The following is a 21,033-nucleotide window of genomic DNA, read 5'->3' on the forward strand; positions in this document are numbered from 1 at the left end:
AGACTTCCATATGCAGGTGTAAAGCAGTAAGAAAAGTTAACAAAATTGGATTTTTGTGTACAGCTCTGGAAGAATTTACCTGTACTTCAAAACAGGTAAATAAATACTAACCTCTTTTTTCATCAGAGATAGTTGGTCTTTCTTCCTTTCCTAGGACTGTACTGTACAGTTACACAGGTTGTTGACTGCATAAACTGGCTAAGCCAAGGGACCAAGTTGGGGCTGATATCTAGCCCGAACTTTGTAGCCAAACTGTGCATCTTTGTGCAGGGCTGTTTCCTCTTCGAGGGGCATCTTTTTTCCAAATTGTACAAAGGTTCCCTGTGGGCTAGAGGCAGATCCTAATGCCTCCTTCCCTTCCCTGTGTTTCTTTTACCACTCCACCTTCCTCTTTCCATTCATTTCCTCTTTCTACCTTCCTAGATTCAGTTTCTCCTTTTCTTTGACTCTATTATTCTGTACCATTATTATTTCTCTGACTCTGCTAGGTACTCACTGTTGCTCAAGCATTTTATTTATTTATTTATTTATTTATTTGCTTTTTAGGGCCGCAGCTGTGGCATATGGAAGGTACCCAGGTCAGGGACTGATCTGAGCCGCAACTGCAACCTATGCCATAGCTTCAGCAGTGCCAGATTCTTTAACCAACTGGTCTAGGCCAGGGATTGAACCCTGGCCTCCTCAGTGACCTGAGCTCCTCCAGTCAGAATCTTAACCCATTGTGCCACAGTGGGAACTCCAAGTTTATATTATTATTATTATTATATTTTTTTTTTTTTTGTCTTTTTGCCTTTTCTAGGAGATTCCCAGGCTAGGGGTCTAATCAGAGCTGTAGCCACCGGCCTATACCAGAGCCACAGCAACGAGGGATCTGAGCCACGTCTGCAACCTACATCAAAGCTCATGGAAATGCCAGATCCTTAACCCACTGAACAAGGCCAGGGAGCAAACCCACAACCTCATGGTTCCTAGTCGGATTCGTTAACCACTGCACCATGATGGGAACTCCTCCAAGTTTATATCTTTTTCATTCAGCCTTGTTTCTTTTTTATGGTGGTGAGAAAGGAAAATGTCCTATTATCTTAAAATATGAAGGAACTCTAAAAATAGGCAAAGCAAAAGTTTATCTGTGTTACAGGTATAGTTGGTGTTACTATGGGAACTTTAGCACTCTCTAATTCTCTTTATTTCTTAGTACAGATTTGTTAGTCTTGTTTAGGACTTTCCTCATCTATATACGTGAACCACTAGTTATCAAATTGCATGTATAAATTTTTTAGCTAATTATTTTGAAAGATGGGTAAATTTGCTAGGTTGAAAAGAAATCGGTTTGGAATTATTTTTGGAAATTAGATTTTTTTTCCCCAGAGTAAACAGTTATGAATTTGTCCCACTACTAATCTCTTCTAAAAAGATGATGAACAGCATAGATTTATAAGGAGAGAAATAAGACTAAGCTTTGGCTTACAGGAGAGATAAAAATTGTTTTGATTAGCAAATGGAAAGACAAAATTAAACTGGCGTAATGAACAAATGTAGAGAAGACAAAATAACTTGAATTGCTTTCAAAAGAAGTCTAACTACTGGTCCAGAATGACAGTAATTGTAGTTTTACATGGTGGTGGGTAATCACTGTTGGTAGGGAGAAGGTTGGACTTGAATTGTAATGTGGAAATGGAAGGGTTGTACCTTACAGAAGCCCCATCATGGCAGATTGCACCACATGATCACTTGGTTCTCGACAGTCTTTTAGAAAGGCACTGCTTCCTTTTAGTGATACCTTTGGAAACAGTATAAATGTGACTGGGGAATTATAATACCATCTGTATGTATGTTACCTATTGCTTTGTAACAAATGACCCCAAATTTAGCAGCTTTAAACAACAGTTTTTGTTTCATACTTTTTCTGAAGGTTGGGAATTCAGGAGTGGCTTAGTCTGATGGTTCTGGCTTGGAGTTTCTCATAAGGCTGACGCCAAGCTGTCAGCCAGGGAAATCATCATAAAGTTTGACTGGGGTGGGAAGATCCACTTCAAGCCCACTCACATGGTTGTTGGCAGGCCTTGGCTCCTCACTGGATGTTGGCCAGAGGCTTCAGTTCCTCACTGTGTAGGCCCTGCATACTTGACATGGCAGCTGGCTTTTCCAGTGAGAGAAGAGAGACAGAGATGGGGGAGGAGAGAATACCCTCCACCAGATAGAAGGTACAGTGCCTTTTTTTTTTTTTTTTTTTTTAGGGTTGCACCTGAAGCATATGGACGTTCCTAGGCTAGGAGTCAAATCTGAGCTACAGCTGCCAGCCTACACCACAACCACAGCAATGCAGGATCCAAGCTGTGTCTGTGACCTGTACTACAGCTCACAGTAATGCCAGATCGTTAACCCACTGAGTGAGGCCAGGAATAGAACCCACATTCTCATGGATACTAGTTGGGTTCATTACCACTGACCCATCAAGGGAACTTCCACAGTGTCTTTTATAACCTGGTTTCAAAAGGGGCATATCATCATTTCTGCTATATTCTATTGGTCATACAGACCAACCATTCCTCACACCAGGGGATTGTCAACATACTGAAGGACTGCTCATTGACTTGCTTCTCTGACTGTATTTATAGGAATTACAATACCAGTACTATAAGATTAAGATCAGCAGTTGATTGCATTGACTTAACTCTTTTTTTTTCAGTCCTTCAATTCTATGAAGTGTCTGCTAAGTTCCAGGCTTTATGCTGTAGCTCAGGGATAAACAGTTGGCATCAACCTGTTAGGTTGACAGTGAAGTCCTACATCTGAAAGTTTACCTTAAACAAAATGAAGTGATTGTGCTGGAGCTCTGTACCCAGTTAAGGACACAGACAAATCTGCCTATAGGGGAGTGCAATATTTGTTTCAATTTTCTCAACTCTTAATTTCTAATTTTATTTACTGTGGTGAAGATACATTATTTTCATAATTGGGGAGGAAAGAAAAATTTTAAATCTTTCTGGGAATGTTAAGAAGTATTTCAAAAATAAGAGGACCTTGAAGGAGGATTAAGTTTTCTAGAAGGAGATGCAGAAGTGTCAGGCAAAACACACAGCATGTGCAAAGGCACAGAGGCTTGAAACACTGAAGTTCGGAGTATTTACACAGTCCAGAATTTAGGGGAAATGAAGGGGGCTGAAGATGAGCTGCAAAAGAAAGGTGATAGTCTTGGCCTTTTGTGCTGAGTTGTATGGGCTGCGGGACAAGAAACTGTGCCAGGGTTGAGGGCGGAAAGTAATTTGCTCTTTGGGAGCCATGTAAGGGAAAATGGGTGGCCAGTGAGGAGGCTTTGGCAGTAGTCCAAGAAAATGTGTTGAACTTGAACTGTCAAAATTGTAATGAAGACTTGAGACATTTCAGTGGTACAACTTACTTGAAATAGTAGTTTCATGTGGCTTTTCCAGTGTCCCACTGAATATTTGGAGCCCTTTTATAAACTGGAATGACTGAAAGCTCATGGAGTTACTGAGTGCCTCCACTGAAAAATGGGTTATTCATGTAATATTTTAGTAGATGTATGCTTTAATAAGTGGAAGGGTAAGGACTTTTGGTTTGATTACCACCTGATTAACTTCTTGAAGTGGATTTTTTTTTTTTAGCAGAGTAAGCATCACCATACCACTTTTATTTTTTTAATTAATTTTTTTTTTTTTAGGGCCACACCTGTAGCATATTTAAGTTCCCAGACTAGGGGTCAAATTGGAGCTGCAGCTGCCGGCCTACACCACAGCTACAGCAACTCCAGATCTGAGCCACATCTGCAACCTACACCATGGCTCATGGCAATGCCAGATCCTTAACCTACTGAGCAGGGCTGGGGATCAAACCCGCATCCTCAAGGATACTAGAAGGGTTCTTGACCCCCAAGCCACAGTGGGAACTCCCTGGAAGTAGATTTTTTAGCAGATGCGTGTGCATTGACTGGGCAGTGGCCAGATGTCCTCTGTCTAACCATGAATATCTATTTTTGATCTAGAAAGTTTTGTCATCATAATTACAGGAAAGTTTTTTTTCTAAGAGATTATATCTCTGGAATTATATATGATAATATAATTAAATCTGTGAACAGTCAGAAAAGACCAGAAATTGGATAGACCAGCTTGGGAAGTAAAAAAAAAGCCCATTTGTGACGTGTTCAAAAATATACTGGACTATCACTTGGGAGAGGCTTCGTGGAGGAAATCCAAGCATCCAGTGGTTGATTGACTCATATATTCAACATTTACTGAACATCTACTCTGTGTCAGGTGCAATGCTAGTCGTCAAGAATTCAAAGCCCGGGAGTTCCTGTCGTGGCGCAGTGGTTAACGAATCCGACTAGGAACCATGAGGTTGCGGGTTCGATCCCTGCCCTTGCTCAGTGGGTTAATGATCCGGCGTTGCCGTGAGCTGTGGTGTAGGTTGCAGACGCGGCTCGGATCCCTCGTTGCTGTGGCTCTGGCGTAGGCCGGTGACTACAGCTCCGATTCAACCCCTAGCCTGGGAACCTCCATATGCCGCGGGAGCGGCCCAAGAAATAGCAACAATAACAACAACAACAACAACAAAGACAAAAGACAAAAAAAAAAAAAAAAAAAAAAAAAAAAAAAAAAGAATTCAAAGCCCAGTGAGTCTCCTTATTGACTTAAGTGTTACAGATGCTGTGGTAGAAATCTATAGATTATAGAAGTTGGAGATAGTTGGACTAGATTTGCCCCCAGAATGTCTTCCAAGATTGTATGAAGGGATTTGAAAACTGACTGTTAAATCCTGTAGCCTTGTATGTTATATATAATTACAGATGAGCCAAGAAATATTTTTATTCCAATCTGTCTTTTCTGGGACTTCTATTCTTTGGGTGTCAGTTGCGACTTATTTATAATTCCTAGTACCTCTACAAAAATTTTATAGCTTTAAGCTCCGTTAAATATAAACTATTAATAATGACTATCTCTGAGGGGTAGGATAACAGGGGAAGGGAAAAAACGACTTTTACGTGTCATTTACATAGGTCTTAAAGCTTTAGGTTTTCTGTTTTACCCATCTTTGTAGCAAAGACTGCCACCCTCTCCATCCCTCACCCCCCCAAATCCACCCTCAGATCTATCTATATAAGCCAAACCACAATATAATGTCATTTTTAGCAAAAGTAACCAACATAAACGTGGTAAGAGTAAGCAGTAGGGGTAAAGAGTGAGAGAGTGAGACATTCTGTTAGCATTTATGGCCTCCTTATATTCAGATGTTACCACAACTGTGTACTGTCTTTATAGAAATAAAAATTTGGTACATAAAAACATTGTTCAGGAGTTCCCTTTGAGGCTCAGTGGTTAACGAATCCGACTAGGAACTGTGAGGTTGCGGGTTCAATCCCTGGCCTTGCTCAGTGGATTAAGGATCCGGCATTGACGTGAGCTGTGGTGTAGGTCGCAGACACGGCTTGGATCCTGCGTGGCTGTGGCTCTGGTGTAGGCCGGCAGCTACAACTCTGATTGGACCCCTAACCTGGGAACCTCCATATGCTGCAGGTGCGGCCCCAGAAAAGACAAAAAAAAAAAAAATTGTTCAATAATAGTAGTTTAATTTTAGTCATAAGTTTTGTTTTTGTTTGTGTTTTTGTGTTTTTAGGGCAGCACCTGTGGCATATGGAGCTTTCCAGGCTAGGGGTCGAATCAGAGCTGTAGCTGCCAGCCTACACCGCAGCCACAGCAACACAGGATCCGAGCTACATTTGCACCCTACACCATAGCTCATGGCAATGCCAGATCTTAACCCACTGAGCAAGGCCAGGGATCAAACCCACATCCTCGTGGGGACTAGTCAGGCTCATTAACCAATGAGTCACTACAGGAACTCCTAGTCATAATTTTTGACACTTGTATAAAGCATTAAATAAAGATGCTTTAAACAAAAGAAGTCTATAGAGGAATTTGAATGGCCCAAAGAAATTTGAATTTTTTTTTTTTTTTTTTTTCAGAGCCACACCTGCAGCATGTGTAAGTTCCCAGGCTAGGGGTTGAATCAGAGGAAGAGCTGCTGGCCTACGCCACAGCCACGGCAACATCAGATTTGAGTTGTATCTGTGACTTTTGTCGCAGCTTGCAGCAATGCTGGATCTTGAACCCACTGAGCAAGGCCAGGGATCAAACCCACATCCTAATGGATAGTAGTTGGGTTCATTCCCAGTGAGCCACAACAGAAACTCCTAAAATTTAATTTTTTTAATAGGCCAGGAATTTGTTCCTATAACTCAGTCATTCTTGGCTATAGTAGAAACCAATAAAATATTGTAATACCTGTATCTCTTCTAAATTATTTGTCAGAAACCAAAATGAAATATTGCTACTTCATATACCACATTCCTTTCATTTGAAAGAGAGACTATTTGGTATGAATGTTGAATTTCCCAAAGTTTTATTATCTTAATAGCATTACTATCTTTGAATGAGATAAAAGGAAAGGATCATTTGTAAGTTAAAATGTAGATAGTTGTTTTCCAGTTTACTGTCTCTTGCTGTGTGACAAGTTGTAAACATGTAAAAAATAATGAGGCTGCTTTATCTGAACTAAAAAAGTAGTGAGATTGATGTTAGTCAAATTCAGTGCAAGGCATTAATAAAAATAAGGAAATAGGAAAGAAATAGAAAACATTAGGGTTATATTTTAATTCTTTAGGAAGGCATACTTGATACAGTTCGAGAACAGAGGAAAGGAAATGATTGAATTCATGCCTGAATGAAATATTTGTGAATTATAGAACTCAATAAAAGATGCTTATGGCTTCCTGGAGATCAGTAATTTAGTCTATTTGTAGAGTGTCCTCAGTTATACTCAGAGGTAGCGTGCTATTCTCTATGTGCAGCTATTGATCTTTGGTTTTTCTCCTTTTATCTTGATAATGTTTTTTTTTTTTTGCAGGTTTGGTTTTCCAGACTTCATTTGAGAGTGTGTAGTACATGTCAATAGGCTATGCTGTGCAGGATTTTCAAAATCTTCGAGTCCTGCCTCTGACTTTTTTCTGACTGTTTTTCTTCATTTATGAAATGTGTGTTAATAAAAGTACTCAATTAAAATACCAGGCAGATATGAAATGAAACAATAAAAATGATTTTAGGAATATTTTATAAATTTAAAGTGTTACATAAATATTATGTGACAGTAATTTATGCAGTTTATCATAATTGCTCAGACTTTTTTCAAGAAAAGAAATACTCTTGTCTGGTGGATCACATCTTTTCTATATACTCCCTTTTTTTCATAACCATACATGTGTGTACATTATATCCTGAGTCTAGCTGAGTTAGGCTCAGAAGTACATTGATTCCCTAGCTTCAATCTCAGAAGCCCAGTGGAATGTTATTTTTATAAATACTGCTGAGTTTTTGTGGCTTTTGTACTTGGAGCTACGTATAGTAATAATATGACCATTGGTTTATTTTGAATGTAAATATAGTCATCTCCCTTGTTATTTGGTATTTAACATAATTTCACATCTGCTTTTCTTATCACCATCACAGTCAGATCTTAAAAAGTAAATTTTGAAGAGTAAGTACAAATTTTAGGTTTCAATATCACTTTAAAAAATGTGAGAAAATTGCCATCTGCCTGAATACATTATAGAATGAAAGAGAGGTATGGGGTGACTTCCTAAAGGGTGACAGCACCAATAGGTCATTATCAGTCTAGGCTTATTGTGAGAATTCATGTCTGAATCCAGCCTGTCTTGGATTAACCTGACAGTCTCTGAACACTGGTTCCATTCTCCTATGCAGTTTATCATAATTGCTCAGACTTACGATATCATAATTGCTTAGACCATTAGTTAGGTGCTTTCTCCCTGGGCTGGGCTTAGGGCAAGCTTTTTTACATGTTCTTAAATTAAATTATATTCCTGACACACAGAGAAAAGATCTAAACAACCTCTCTGATTCTGGAACCAATTGGATTTCTTGGTGTCATTGGACTAGAGGTTAAATCTCCTATGACAGCTCCACTTTCATTTTGTTTTGTTCTTTTTTTTCTTTTGGCTTTTCTTTTGGCTTTTCTAGGGCCGCTTCCTGCGGCATATGGAGGTTCCCAGGCTAGGGGTCTAATTGGAGCTGTAGCCATCAGCCTATGCCAGAGCCACAGCAACTCAGGGTCCGAGCTGCGTCTTCAACCTACACACAGCTCACAGCAACGCCAGATCCTTAACCCACTGAGCAAGGCCAGGGATCAAACCCACAACCTCATGGTTCCTAGTCGTATTCATTAACCACTGTGCCATGACGGGAACTCCTCATTTTGCTTTGAATTCAGACTAATTGCCATAGTTTTATTAGAACTTAGGGGCATCATAAAGTGATTTATTTAATTTCTCAAAAAGCCTTTTTCCTTACTAGTTTATGTGGTTGACATGCTCTGCCTCCTCACACATCACTTTTAACAAATATGAAGATGTAAATGTCTTTAAGAAAAGACATTCTTGGAGTTCCCATCGTGGCGCAGTGGTTAACGAATCCGACTAGGAACCATGAGGTTGCGGGTTCGATCCCTGCCCTTGCTCAGTGGGTTAACGATCCGGCGTTGCCGTGAGCTGTGGTGTAGGTTGCAGACACGGCTCGGATCCCACGTTGCTGTGGCTCTGGCGTAGGCCGGTGGCTACAGCTCTGATTCGACCCCTAGCCTGGGACCCTCCATATACCGTGGGAGCGGCCCAAGAAACGGCAAAAAGACAAAAAAAAAAAAAAAAAGATTAGAACTTGATGTGTTAAATCTCAACTCATGCATCTTCATTTATAATTCCACATTATTGCATTTAACCTTTTTTCTCCTCTCACCAGATTACAATTCCTAGACCTTCTGTGGCATCTACGCAGTCGACTTCAGGAAGCTTTCATTATGGTCAGCAGCCAGAAAAGAAAGACCTTCATCCTATGGAGCCCACTGTGGAACTTTTCTCTCCAAGGGAGAACTTCTCTGGCTTGGTTGTGATAGAGGGCGAACCTCCTAGTGGAGGAAGCAGAACAGACTTGGGTCTTCAGATGGATCATACTGGTCATGACGTGTTACCCAATATTAGAGAGTGTGACAGACCCCAAGACCTGGGACCAAAGGACCTTTCTGACCATGACAGACCGGCTCTGGGGGAATTTGAGGGTCTCCCTAGGGAAAAGGAAGGGAAAAGCATCCTTCTAGGGTCAGATAATGAAGATGAGAAATTGAGTAAAAAGCAGCATTATATTGAGATCGCCCCTCTCCCAGGAGACTTGGTAACAGTGGAAAGGGATCACACAGCTACTGCTGAACCTCTTGATGCGATAAAGACACAGACTTTTAGTGTGGTGCCAAATCAAGACAAAAATCATGAGATAATGAAGCTTCTGGCAGTTGGAACTTCAGAAATCTCTCCGCACGTTACTGACCCACATGTCGAAGGACAGATAGGCCAGATGGCAGCAATGCAAAAAAGTAAGATATCTAAGGATGATGACCTCAAGAGTGAAGACTTGCCACGTCATCAAGGAGACCTCTCTACTTTTTTGCACCAAGAGGGTAAGAGAGAGAAAATGGCCCCTAGAAATGGAGAACTATTTCATTCTGTTTCAGAGAGTGATCATTGTCCCCCATCCCGGAAGGATGTGGTTAGGTCATCCTTTGTAACTAGACACAGCCGAATCCCTGTTTTAGCACAAGAGATAGACTCGGCTTTTGAGTCATCCTCTCCAGTCTCTGCAAAAGAAAAGCTCCTCCAAAAGAAAGCTTATCAGCCAGATCTAGTCAAGCTTCTGGTAGAAAAAAGGCAACTCAAGTCTTTCCTTGGGGACCTCTCAAGTGCCTCTGATAAACTGCTAGAGGAGAGATTAGCCACTGTTCCTGCTCCCTTTTCTGAAGAACAAGTCTTCACTCCCTTTTCAAGACTGGCTGTAGATTCACACTTGAGCAGGTCAGCTGAAGACAGCTTTCTGACACCCATCATCTCCCAGTCCAGAAAGAGCAAAATTCCAAGGCCAGTTTCATGGATCAGCACAGATCAAGTCAATAGCTCAACTTCATCTCAGTTCCTGCCTCGACCACCACCAGGAAAGCCACCCACAAGGCCTGGAGTAGAAGCCAGGTAATGCAGTGTGCTCTCCCAGTATTAAGTGTGTAGCATTATTTCTGTGTCTGCTTAATTATAATATGTCACCAGTGTCATTACTCCTTTGCCTGCTTCTGATCAAGTACTTCCTTCCCTGCCTTTCCCAAGCACAGTGTAGTTGAAGGGGTCGTTTTGATCCAGGTTAGTTTTTTTTTTTTTTTTTTTTTTTTGAGGGCCACACCCTCAGCATATGGAGGTTCCCAGGCTAGGGGTCGAATTGGAGCTGTAGCTGCTGGCCTAGGCCACAGCCACAGCAACGTGGGATCTGAGCTGCATCTGTGACCTACACCATAGCTCATGGCAACACCAGATCCCTAACCCACTGAGCGAGGCCAGGGATCGAATCTGCAGCCTCATGGTTCCTAGTTGGATTCATTTCCACTGCACCACAACAGGAAATCCCATCCATGTTAATTCTTAGTTCTCCCTCTTTCTAGTGCTGTGAACCTCAATTTCATTATCTATAAAATGATAAATGATAAAATATTTGCCTCATGATTTTTGGAAGAGGAACTCAGGTAGAATATGTTTAGAGCTTTGCTTAGTGTTTATTAGCATGAAGCAAAGGCTTTGTCTCTTCCCCAGTCCATTTTAACTAGATACTCGGTAATTTGTTAGTGTGGTCTAGTCATAGTCCCTTTATAATAGATGTCATTATGATGTAAAATTCTAATGAAGAATACTGTGTGTATAATTTGACGAACAGTCCCTGGTAACAATTCTATTTATTTGATTATAATGAATTAAACAAAAAGACTCCTATAGTTTTCCCTACATCTGATAATATATACAGCCATACATAATAAAAATATTGCTTTAATATTTACTATCTGTTATGCATGTTTATTGAAATAGTCTCATGTGTAATTGACCATGGAGTGATTATATTTTGAAGAAGAGGGACAGTGAGAAGTGATGAACCAGTTAAGAGTGCCTTCCTGGGCAAAGTTCCTGTTGTGACACAGCAGAAATGAACGCGATTAGTATCCATGAAGATGCAGATTCAATCCCTGCCTCACTCAGTGGATCAGGGATCTGGCATTGCCATGAGCTGTGGTGTAGTTCAAAGACACGGCTCTGATCCATCATTGCTGTGGCTGTGATATAGGCCTGGGAACTTCCATATGCCGTGGGTGTGACCCTAAAAAGCAAAAAAAAAAAAAAAAAAAAGTATATATCTATATATAGATATATATATGGATTTATATATGTGTGGATATATATATGGATTTATATATATGTGGATATATATATATATGGATTTATATATATGTGGAGATATATATGGATTTTTATATATATATATATGGATTTATATATATATATATATATATATGGATTTCTGAAGTGTATTAAAGTGAGGTTCTAGCTGTATCATTACCCAGAAGAACTTCCTACCCTTACCTAAAGTAAGTTTAGTTTCTTTTTTTTCTTTTTTTCTTTGTCTTTTTCATGCCACCTTTTTCTTTTCCTTGGCATCCGTGCCTATTAGAGATGGTATATCTGTGCTTTGAGCTGCTTTGGACTATAACAAATCTTAATTATCATTTATTATTTAATTATCAAGTATTATTTAGTACTTTACATATCTCCTAAAAGTAGCATTTGGTAACAAAGCTGCACATGTGGTATTGTGCCATATATTACAGAGCTGACCAACCTGAGACTCATCTAGGATCTCAGCTCTCCCACTTAGTTCCTGGCACAAAGGAATTATCTTGTTCCATTCTTCAGGTTTTAGTATAAGACCCATGAAGGCAGAATGAGTTTCATGTCACTTGTCAGAGTAACATGGTAGAGTAGATGGTGGGGAAGGAAGAGGAGAGAGAAAATTCAGAGGGAGAAATCAGTGACTTGTGCTTACCCATGATGGTGATGCTGGCTATACATGTCCCCCACATCCTGCAGGTGCCATTGCAACTTGGAAGTTCTTCTCTCACTTCCTTCTATAAGGAGTAGCATGTCAGCACTTTGAGGTTTAAATTCTTAAACTGATTAGATTTTAGGCCAGTGCAGAAACTCACTTAGGATAGAGGAGACATTGCTATTCACATGAATACTCTCTAGATTTGGAATTCTGAGGCCCAAGCTTGGTTGCCAGTAAGAGAGGCAGGCAGTCCCCAAACCCAGTTCTTCTGAATCTCAGGCTGTTGTCAGGGGCAGAAACTGAGGCCCAGAGAAAGCAGTGTCTTCTCTTTGCTTTTGAAAAATTTTAAATGAGGTTGAAAAATATTTTTATCTGTAGTTCCTGCTGTTGGTGAGTACAGTTCACATTGACAACTTAGTGGAGTTGAATATTTGCATAAGTGTATGAAGTGTATGCAGAATTCCTGTCCTAGAAGCCGTAAACAAAATGGTTTACTCTCTCTCATATGCTAACATGCTAGAGACATGTCATTAAGTTAACCCTGAAATTAGAAGAGCAAATATGCTATAGGAGGAAGGAGACAGCAACAGGTAAGTGCTTCTGGATATGGCAGACATCCAATTAAGTACTGTACTGCCCTGCACTTGGCTGCTTAGTGACCATATTAGAGACATAATATTCCCATTCAAAGCTGGGAGAGGTTAAGTAATTTGTCCGTGGTATACAATAGAGAAACTGTGTCCTGTTTCCTGATTTTGACTTATACACATTATGATTTGGGACATTGTGGCTTTCTAGGCACACTTGAAACGAATTTATTTTTATTTTATTTTATTTATTTATTTATTTATTTGTCTTTTTTGCCATTTCTTGGGCTGCTTCCACAGCATATGGAGGTTCCCAGGCTAGGGGTCGAATCAGAGTTGTAGCCGCCCACCTACACCAGAGCCACAGCAACACGGGATCCAAGCCGAGTCTGCAACCTGCACCACAGCTCACAGCAACGCCAGATCCTTAACCCACTGAGGAAGGCCAGGGATCAGACCCGCAACCTCATTGTTCCTAGTCGGATTCGTTAACCACTGAGCCACGATGGGAACTCCTGAAACGAATTTAAATGAAAATAATTATTCTCTGTTCTTTTATTTAAGGCTCCGCAGATATAAAGTCCTAGGGAGTAGCAATTCCGACTCAGACCTTTTCTCTCGCCTGGCCCAAATTCTTCAAAACGGATCTCAGAAACCCCGGAGCACTACTCAGTGCAAGAGCCCAGGATCCCCTCACAATCCAAAAACACCACCCAAGAGTCCAGTTGTCCCTCGCAGGAGTCCCAGTGCCTCTCCTCGGAGCTCTTCCTTGCCTCGCACATCTAGTTCCTCACCATCTAGGGCTGGACGGCCCCATGACCAGAGGAGTTCATCCCCGCATCTGGGGAGAAGCAAGTCGCCTCCCAGCCACTCAGGATCTTCCTCCTCCAGGAGGTCCTGCCAACAGGAGCATTGCAAACCCAGCAAGAATGGCCTGAAAGGATCCAGTGGCCTCCACCACCACTCGGCCAGCACTAAAGCCCCCCCAGGGAAGAGTAAGTCAGCCAGTAAACTCAGCAGATAGGAGCTGGGCTGTGTTTCTGTGAAAGGTGTGAGATCTTCCTCCTAAACCTGATGCATGTGCGTCCCTGTACTGTCTATTTAAAAAATCAGTGTTGATCTTCTCTTGCAAAAGAAAGTAACATGATAAATTATTTATAAGAAGATAAAAATATATGATAAGGAATTACCTAAGGCAGGCAGCAAGCAGATCAGGAATCAATGCCTCTGCATAGGAAGGGGCAGTCCAGTAAAATCCGAGGAGGTGAAACTGATTACATGAACTCTCATTTCTTAGCTGCCTTCGATACAAAAATGTTGAAGGTAGGAAGTGGAATGGAATTTTAAGGGGTTTAGCTTACTTTTTTTTTTAAGGCTCCACTCAGAGATTATATAGCAAAAATGAAAACTCCTCATTTTAATATTTTCAGTTCAAAACTTCCCGACCTTGGAGAGTCAGAATTGCTCCGACATTCAAGTGTGTAAGAAGCCCGTTGCTGGGGAGCCAGTGCTCACATACATTTGGCCTGTGTGTTGCTCTGGTGTATTGAGAGTTCACACCTTTTTACTTTGCCTCATTCCTATTATCTCACTGGATTACACATTTTTTTAAAGTTAGTGATTCTCACCTGATCCAGTCTCTATTTTAACAGTACATTCTCATGTGCTCTAGCAACACATGCTGGAATTTTATTTGAAATTACTTTTTCGAACCCCCTAGTATTTCTCTTTGGAGCAACAGTTCTTAGTATATTTTTATTATGAAAAATAACTGATGGAACTTAAAACAAGGAAAAGTCTAAACAGAGCTACTTTGTGCTTTAGGGAGAGGGGTGGAATGTGAGGGTAATGCCCCTCAGGATAGAAGAACCCTCTTCTCCTGTTAGTTTCCTGCTTGTGGGGGGAACACTGATGGGAGTAGACCTTGCTTCCTCAAGGCTTCTAGGTACCAACGATTTCTCATATCAACCTCTGGGATGATACCAGGGAAGTACATTGATAGGGAATGTGACTCTATGCTTTTAGAGCTTTGGAAAGAAAACTAGAAATTAAATATATTGAGGCTTAAAATTCTCAAACTTTGTATTTTATACATTTAGCCAATAAGGAATGAGTATCTGAGGAAAATAAATTTAGGCTCATTATATATATCTTTCAGTGTTTTATTACTTGCTTTTCCTGTGCTTTAATTTGAATATTTGGGCTTCTTGACCTGATTTCCATGTAATCTTAATTTAGAAAACTGTTAGGAGGATCATATTTGTTCTGATCTTACTCTTCTTCTAACAGGAATTAGGCAAAGTTACATTATACTCAATTTTTTAAATGAGCTCTTTTATACTCTGTAGTTTTTGTGTTGTAAAGACCTTATTAAGGTCAGGTAGATTGGTCTGCTTGTTGTTGAAATTTGCCTTCTAGCAAACATCTGTGCTTTCTCTTTGACCTTGTGTTTGCTGCCAAACTTAATAATGGTTGAATTGGGAAAAAAAAAAAAAAAAGATACTTCCTCACAAAGTGAACATATTCTAATGCTGCATCAAAGCCGCCCTGAAGCTGCACTGAACTTCTCTTGTTCTCTTTATCTGTGTTGAGCTTTTAAAAAACAAACAAAGAAAAAAAACCCAACAACTCAAAACACTATTGAGGTATATATGGTCTCCCATAAGAAATGTAGCATAGTGTGAAATCTTAATTTCTCTCTGGTTTCAAGACTACAGAGGAATGCAGTAGACAAGACATATTTGCTGTTTAACTAGAGCAACTGTAATATTGGAAGACTGATCTTTATGTATTATATTGTATAATAGTTGCTATAACACTATTTGCATGTCGTCATGGTAAATTATATAAATACTTATAAATATATATAGAAACATATGCTTATATAAACTCATTCTTTCTCATTCTCCATTTGTAATTTCAAGATCACAGATGGTGAAAATACTTTTTATTGTGTGCCTCGAGTACACTTGGGCCTTGCCTATCTTCATTTTCTGAAAATATGTTCTTGGCATGTGACACTTCAGATTCTTTTTGCCTTCCTTGTGTATAATGCAGAGGTTGGCGATCTTCAACAAGCCAAGATAGGTTATTTAATTTTCATTTAAAAAAATTTTAATAGGGGAATAATTACTAGGAAATGCTTATAAGACTGGTTCAGAGATTTGTCATGTTAATCACATAATTCTGTCATGGTTAGAGTGGATAAACTGGGATGATAATCATGGGTCTGACAATTTTTTTTTTTTAAATCTCTTTAAAATTACCATTCTGCTTTATTCTTTTCACATCACTTTTGGGGGGAGGGCAGGAGTACTGGGAAGTAATCTGCAATTAAGAAAGTATCTTCTTTTTTCTGTTGTGTTAGCTAAATTGTGCTAAAAGTAGCCAGCTTTAAATCCTGACCCCTCTAATCAGAAAAGAGCTCATGGTAACTATTTGAAAAGCTGATGAGGCTGCAACTTTGGTGTGTGTGTTAATTTCTTATTGGCATTTCTCTGCTAGCAATCAAAACTGACATTGATGTCAACATGACAGCTGAATGTTCTCTTTCTTGTTTCCTTCCATTTTTCTCTCAGCTTTTCCACTGTGTTATCTATCCCATTTTCTAAATGGTAATGACAAACTCAAGATCCAGAAAGACCCTTGTTGTGTAAGAATATTTTATTTTGCATGTAGGGAAAAGAGTTAACCAAAGATATTTGTGCTCCGATACTTTCAAAAGAAGACAGACTAATTATATCTTACGTATTAAAAACTCTATGGTTTTTAAAAGCATAGTTTGTGCTTTTAGCTTTTAAATGTTTTAGTCTAAAAAGAGAAGTTGGCAGCCCTGAGCAGAGCACTTTTGGCACAAGGATTTTTGTTATTGTTTTATTTTAGAGAACGACAGCAAATGAGTTGGGATTTTTGTTGTTGTTGTTGTTCTGTATTTTTTATATTTTTTAATTCTTATTTTTTAGTGATGGCATGTTTCATATTTCAGTGACAAACATAGATCATCCAAGTAATTTTAAACTAGTTTGGTTATTCTACCTAAGATAAGGGACATGGCCATCAATTGAAGTTAAGCCAACCAACACTAAGAGTTGTATGGGGCTGAAGTTAAAAATTATCTTTTGAAAACCAAGTGCCTCCTAGTTTCTCACTACAAAATGGCTAGTCACCTAGTCACACTTGCCCTTACCCTCCCTTGACTAGTCTCTGGAATTACTTGGGTGGAGCAAAAGATGGAATTAGCAACAGCTCAATCCCTGTAGGTAGCATTCTTCCTAAATTAGGTTGCCAAATCTTCATGGTGTGCAGATTGTTTGAAATATTAAAATTCCGCACAGCAGTTTTTTGCACAGCTTAAAGGCATTTAACTTTAACTATAGTGAACAAAGAAGGAAGATTGGGTCATATCAAATTTAACTTGACTGTATAGATTATAAAACATCTTTAAATGGTAAATCTTAAGTAGGTGCTCTCATTCTCAACTTGGTGTGCAACTGGCCTTGCTGACAGTGGCATAGTTACATTTACTCTTTTTTTAAGTTGCATGTTGTGGAGTAAATGTTTTGGCTTTTTAAGTTGCCAAGTTAATCAAACCCTAAATAAGTAGCAAAATGGTCATTTGAGACCCACTGTTGTCATTATCCACTTTATATTACTTGCTTTAAAATGTTAAACAAATCTCAGCTATTACTAATCCAGTGGACTAGGGTGCAGTATCCCTTTATGTTTTGCTCTTAGCCACTATGGGAACCTGAGGTTCTTCTGTAATCATCAGAGATTCCTTCCAGGCCACAGATTTTTAAGTGAATGTTTCTATGTTTATATTCAACTGGCAAGGAAGAATGTTGGTGCATGTTTTATAAACCCAGAGACAGACAGTTGAATCTATAACTAGTTTTTCTATATCCAGTAGCTTTGAATTAAAACCAGATGCTTTTTCCCTCAAGAGCAGAGGATTCTTTGTTATAGGAACTACATTTTTAATCTAACATTATAAATTGGTGATAGGAGAAACAGGATCCAGAATTCAGAATTTAGTGGCTTAGGTGGAAAAAAATGCATCTTACTCTGCCTATTTGAAAATACATTTATTTGTAGATAAGTCTAGATTTCGTCTTAAAGATCAAAATTTTCCCATTTTAAACCTTTTTTCATTCCTTTATAGCTATCAAAATGTGGCATATGTTAGGGAACCGTTTGTTTCTTCTGTCATGTTGATGTGTTTTGGGATTAAGTTATTTGCATTTACTCTTTTAAAATCTGTCCATTTCTGTTTATGTGTTGGGACTTTGCCTAAAGGGAGGACTATTTCAGCACCTGTATCACTAAGGAGATAGAATGGTTGATGACAACTGTACTTTAATTTTTTTGAGTTTGGTTCTGTTGCAGAATAGTTGTCTACAGAACCAATCAATAGTAACTATTTGCAGAATAGTTACTTATCTATCTTCTAATACAAAAAGTATTACAGGATTAAGGCATGTAACCACTATGGTAGTCCTCACATGTTGATATTTACCAACATTGCTAGAGAGAACTGCAGGAGATAAATGCGGAATTCCTATAGTTCTTAGTAACTCCCCGACATGGGACAAGGATCCCAATTAAAGGGGAGTTTGGGTGCTGCATATCTCAGATCCCTGGCTGGACATGAAATGATGCTATTAAAGTCTTGACCCATCCATACATTTTCTAATTCAGCTGTGATTATCTGCTCCAACTTTTAAAACATAAACTAGATGTTTAATTATCCCCCTTAAGCAAATTTGGACCAGAAAATTAAAGAATGTAATAAGATCAAAGTAACCTTGAGGTGATACACAACCTCAAGATACTGAATAGCCAAGTAGAAACCTTTACTCAGTAATGACTTGAATATTTCCTTAGATTTTGCTGGAGATCCTTGGTTTTAAGGAGACATGTAAAGGAAGTGAAGCCTTTTTCTTCATTACCCTGTGAAAACTGAACAGAATCTGCCTCTTTAATTGAAGTGATAGTATGGGCAGAGGATGTATCACTGATGATATTGACATGTCTCTCAGATACCCTGGGCCAGGAATTCTGGGTTCCTTGACCTAGAGAACAGGATTCAGTAAAGCAGACCTTTGAGTCCCTGTAACTAGAGAATTTGCTGATGATATATTATTTTACACACTAATGATAGGAAATTTTCTCTTTTCAAAGTAGTTTAATATTGTTTCATATTGTGTACATAAGTATTAACTTTCCCAGTTAAAAGTACTGGGTAAACCAAATTTTTATATAGACTGCGCTTGCCATATGTTGCTTTCTTCCCCCCTTGAAATACAAGGTTTAAATCCTTAAAAAAAAAATTCATGCGCAGCGTTCAACCATACCTGGAGTCTGTCAGGGTGTTCTCCACTGATCCACAAGGGATAAACAAATCTACCAGAGCTTGAATGTGATTTATTTTAGGGATCAACCCAGGGAGGGGAAAGCCCTTGGGATTTTTTTTCTTTTTAAACTAGTGACCAGTTAGTTTACTAAAGTAAAAAGCATTCAGAAAAACAGAGATAGAAAGCTAAAGGAAATATAACACTGTACCACTTGGGACTCTGAAACTGGAATGGTGAACTGAATAAAGAAAAGAACACATGACCTGGGCTTGAGTTCCCTCAGTTCACAGTTCCTGACCCCTTCCTGATCCTTTCCTAAAATAACCAAGTTATTTACTTACAAGTTCACAGCTTTTAGGAAAAAAGAGATAGTTGGGAAACATCTAGTTTTGAATTAGATCTAAATCTTGAAAGATTAACTCTTGGCAGCTGTTAAATCAAATGGACCCACGAATCAGAGGAATTTTGTCAAGCAAAACCAGTAAGTTAGAATAGAGAACTTTAACAATTCCACAGTTTTCTTCCTTTCTTCTCCATGACACAGAGTGATGAGAAACTGTTCTTTGAAATACCTCCAAAGGTACTGTATTGTGTCCCTTTACCCTCAAGTAGCCCTCTTTATGCATTTTTGCTCAGGCAACCAAGGACATAGAGTATTGGCAGAAACATGGAGTGCTTTTGTATAGGCCATCTGTACATAAAAGTGTAATTATTTATTTAATTTTCCCATTTGTATCATATTAAAGCTTTGTACAGTGTTTTAAGTTCTGTTTTAAAATTATTTTGTATTTTATTTTTATAATCTAGTAATAAAATATTCATTCCGCATGCAAACTCTAATTCTATTTGTGTGGTGGTTTGGATTTCAGAAGTGGGAAATATAATTTTTCTAATTTAATAAAGTTATCAAATGCACCACAGGTTACAAGATCAAGGGGGAGCAGAAAGTGTTACTATAAATGCAGTATCACATCCAGAAGTGACCTAGAAAAAGAAGCACTAGACTGAATAGAAACTAGGTGTTCAGTATCCCTGCAGACAAAAACCAGAGTTGGAGGATAGGGGGAGATGGTTCCCCATGTAAAAATCGAACGTGTTAAAAGCTCTCTTTCAAGCCATCATTCTATCTCTAGGGGGAGGTAATTTCTCCTTCTCTGTAGGAATCCTACCTATAGCACTGAAGTGATTTCTGCTTCCCACCACACACTCCTTTCCACCTTCCTTAGAACCAAAGGAACTCACTAGAGGCATTCCTGTGGGCCGATTTGCCTCACCTTTCCTGATTTGGATTGGCCTGCAGTGTTACTGCCATTTGTTTTTCTCTGCCTGGTTTCCCTTTCTCGATTTCTCGGTGAGGAGCACTATCCAAAGAGCTCCCTCTCCTGTTTTTCAGAATAAGAAATAAAGATACACCTCAAGCTCCCAGAAACTAATCATGTATGTGCCTATTAACTTCTCAACTGCAAAGTAGCTGAAATAAGTAACCTTGTGTAACGGGTGAGGAATACATAGTAGGCGATTATGTGTGCAGGACGGCCTGAAGCACTCTGAGGGTTGTGGGCTGAGGATCATAAAAAGCGCCCCTGCAAGAATTGAGTCTTAAAAGAGTCTTAAGTCATCCATCTTTTGATGGTGAATCCTGGAAAAACAGTGCCTGGGTACAGGATGGGACGGGATTGAAAACGCAGCCCTTGAGAAAGACAACGTCAAAATGAAGTTAACTTTTTCGTAACTTCTTCAGGGTGGTGATGGTTGAAAACTAGACAACGTAAACTCTTAAAAGAACGTGTTTATCGTAAATATAGGCATCTTCCTTCCCCGGAGACTTGTTCACCTTTACCGTCCTGCCGCTCTCCTGGGCCCTAGGTCTCCGCGGCTGCGTCCCGAGCGCCAGCAGGTCGCCCTCGGCCCAGGGCAGCCGGGACCCGGTCTCACCGACAGCGGCGCGCCGCACCTAGCAAACCACCGAGCCTCGGGCCGGTAACCGCAAGCCCAGCCGCGGCCTTGATCCAAGGCCCAAGCCGAGCCTCAGCATGGGGAAGCCCGGCCGCCGCCGGTCCCGGCCCCGCCCACGGCCCCGCCTCCTCCGCCCCGCGGCCC

The 21,033-nt window shown here is 39.7% G+C and overlaps 1 protein-coding gene and 1 long non-coding RNA gene across 6 annotated transcripts in view; one reads left to right on the forward strand and one right to left on the reverse strand.

Moving 5' to 3' along the window:
• The window catches only part of TTBK2 (tau tubulin kinase 2), a 150,341-nt gene extending 130,574 nt beyond the window's left edge, over positions 1 to 19,767 (forward strand). For all 5 annotated transcript variants that reach the window (XM_084973191.1, XM_021097126.2, XM_084973216.1 and 2 more), the window contains 2 exons: positions 8,829 to 10,102; positions 13,145 to 19,767. In XM_084973191.1, the coding sequence (XP_084829317.1) occupies positions 8,829 to 10,102; positions 13,145 to 13,604 (1,734 nt within the window). In that variant the 3' untranslated portion in view covers positions 13,605 to 19,767. The remainder of the gene's footprint in view (positions 1 to 8,828; positions 10,103 to 13,144) is intronic.
• LOC146406391 (uncharacterized) lies at positions 12,808 to 21,010 on the reverse strand. The gene is made up of 2 exons (XR_014814465.1): positions 20,768 to 21,010; positions 12,808 to 13,095 (listed from the first exon to the last, which is right to left on the reverse strand). It is a non-coding gene; the product is annotated as an uncharacterized LOC146406391 (long non-coding RNA).
• Positions 21,011 to 21,033: the final 23 nt, after the last annotated feature.

Source organism: Sus scrofa, chromosome 1, assembly GCF_054392235.1.
Source record: "Sus scrofa isolate SSC_HxYL_T2T_F1_AM1 chromosome 1, Sscrofa_HxYL_maternal_Yorkshire_Landrace_v2.0, whole genome shotgun sequence".
NCBI classification, from domain to species: domain Eukaryota; kingdom Metazoa; phylum Chordata; class Mammalia; order Artiodactyla; family Suidae; genus Sus; species Sus scrofa.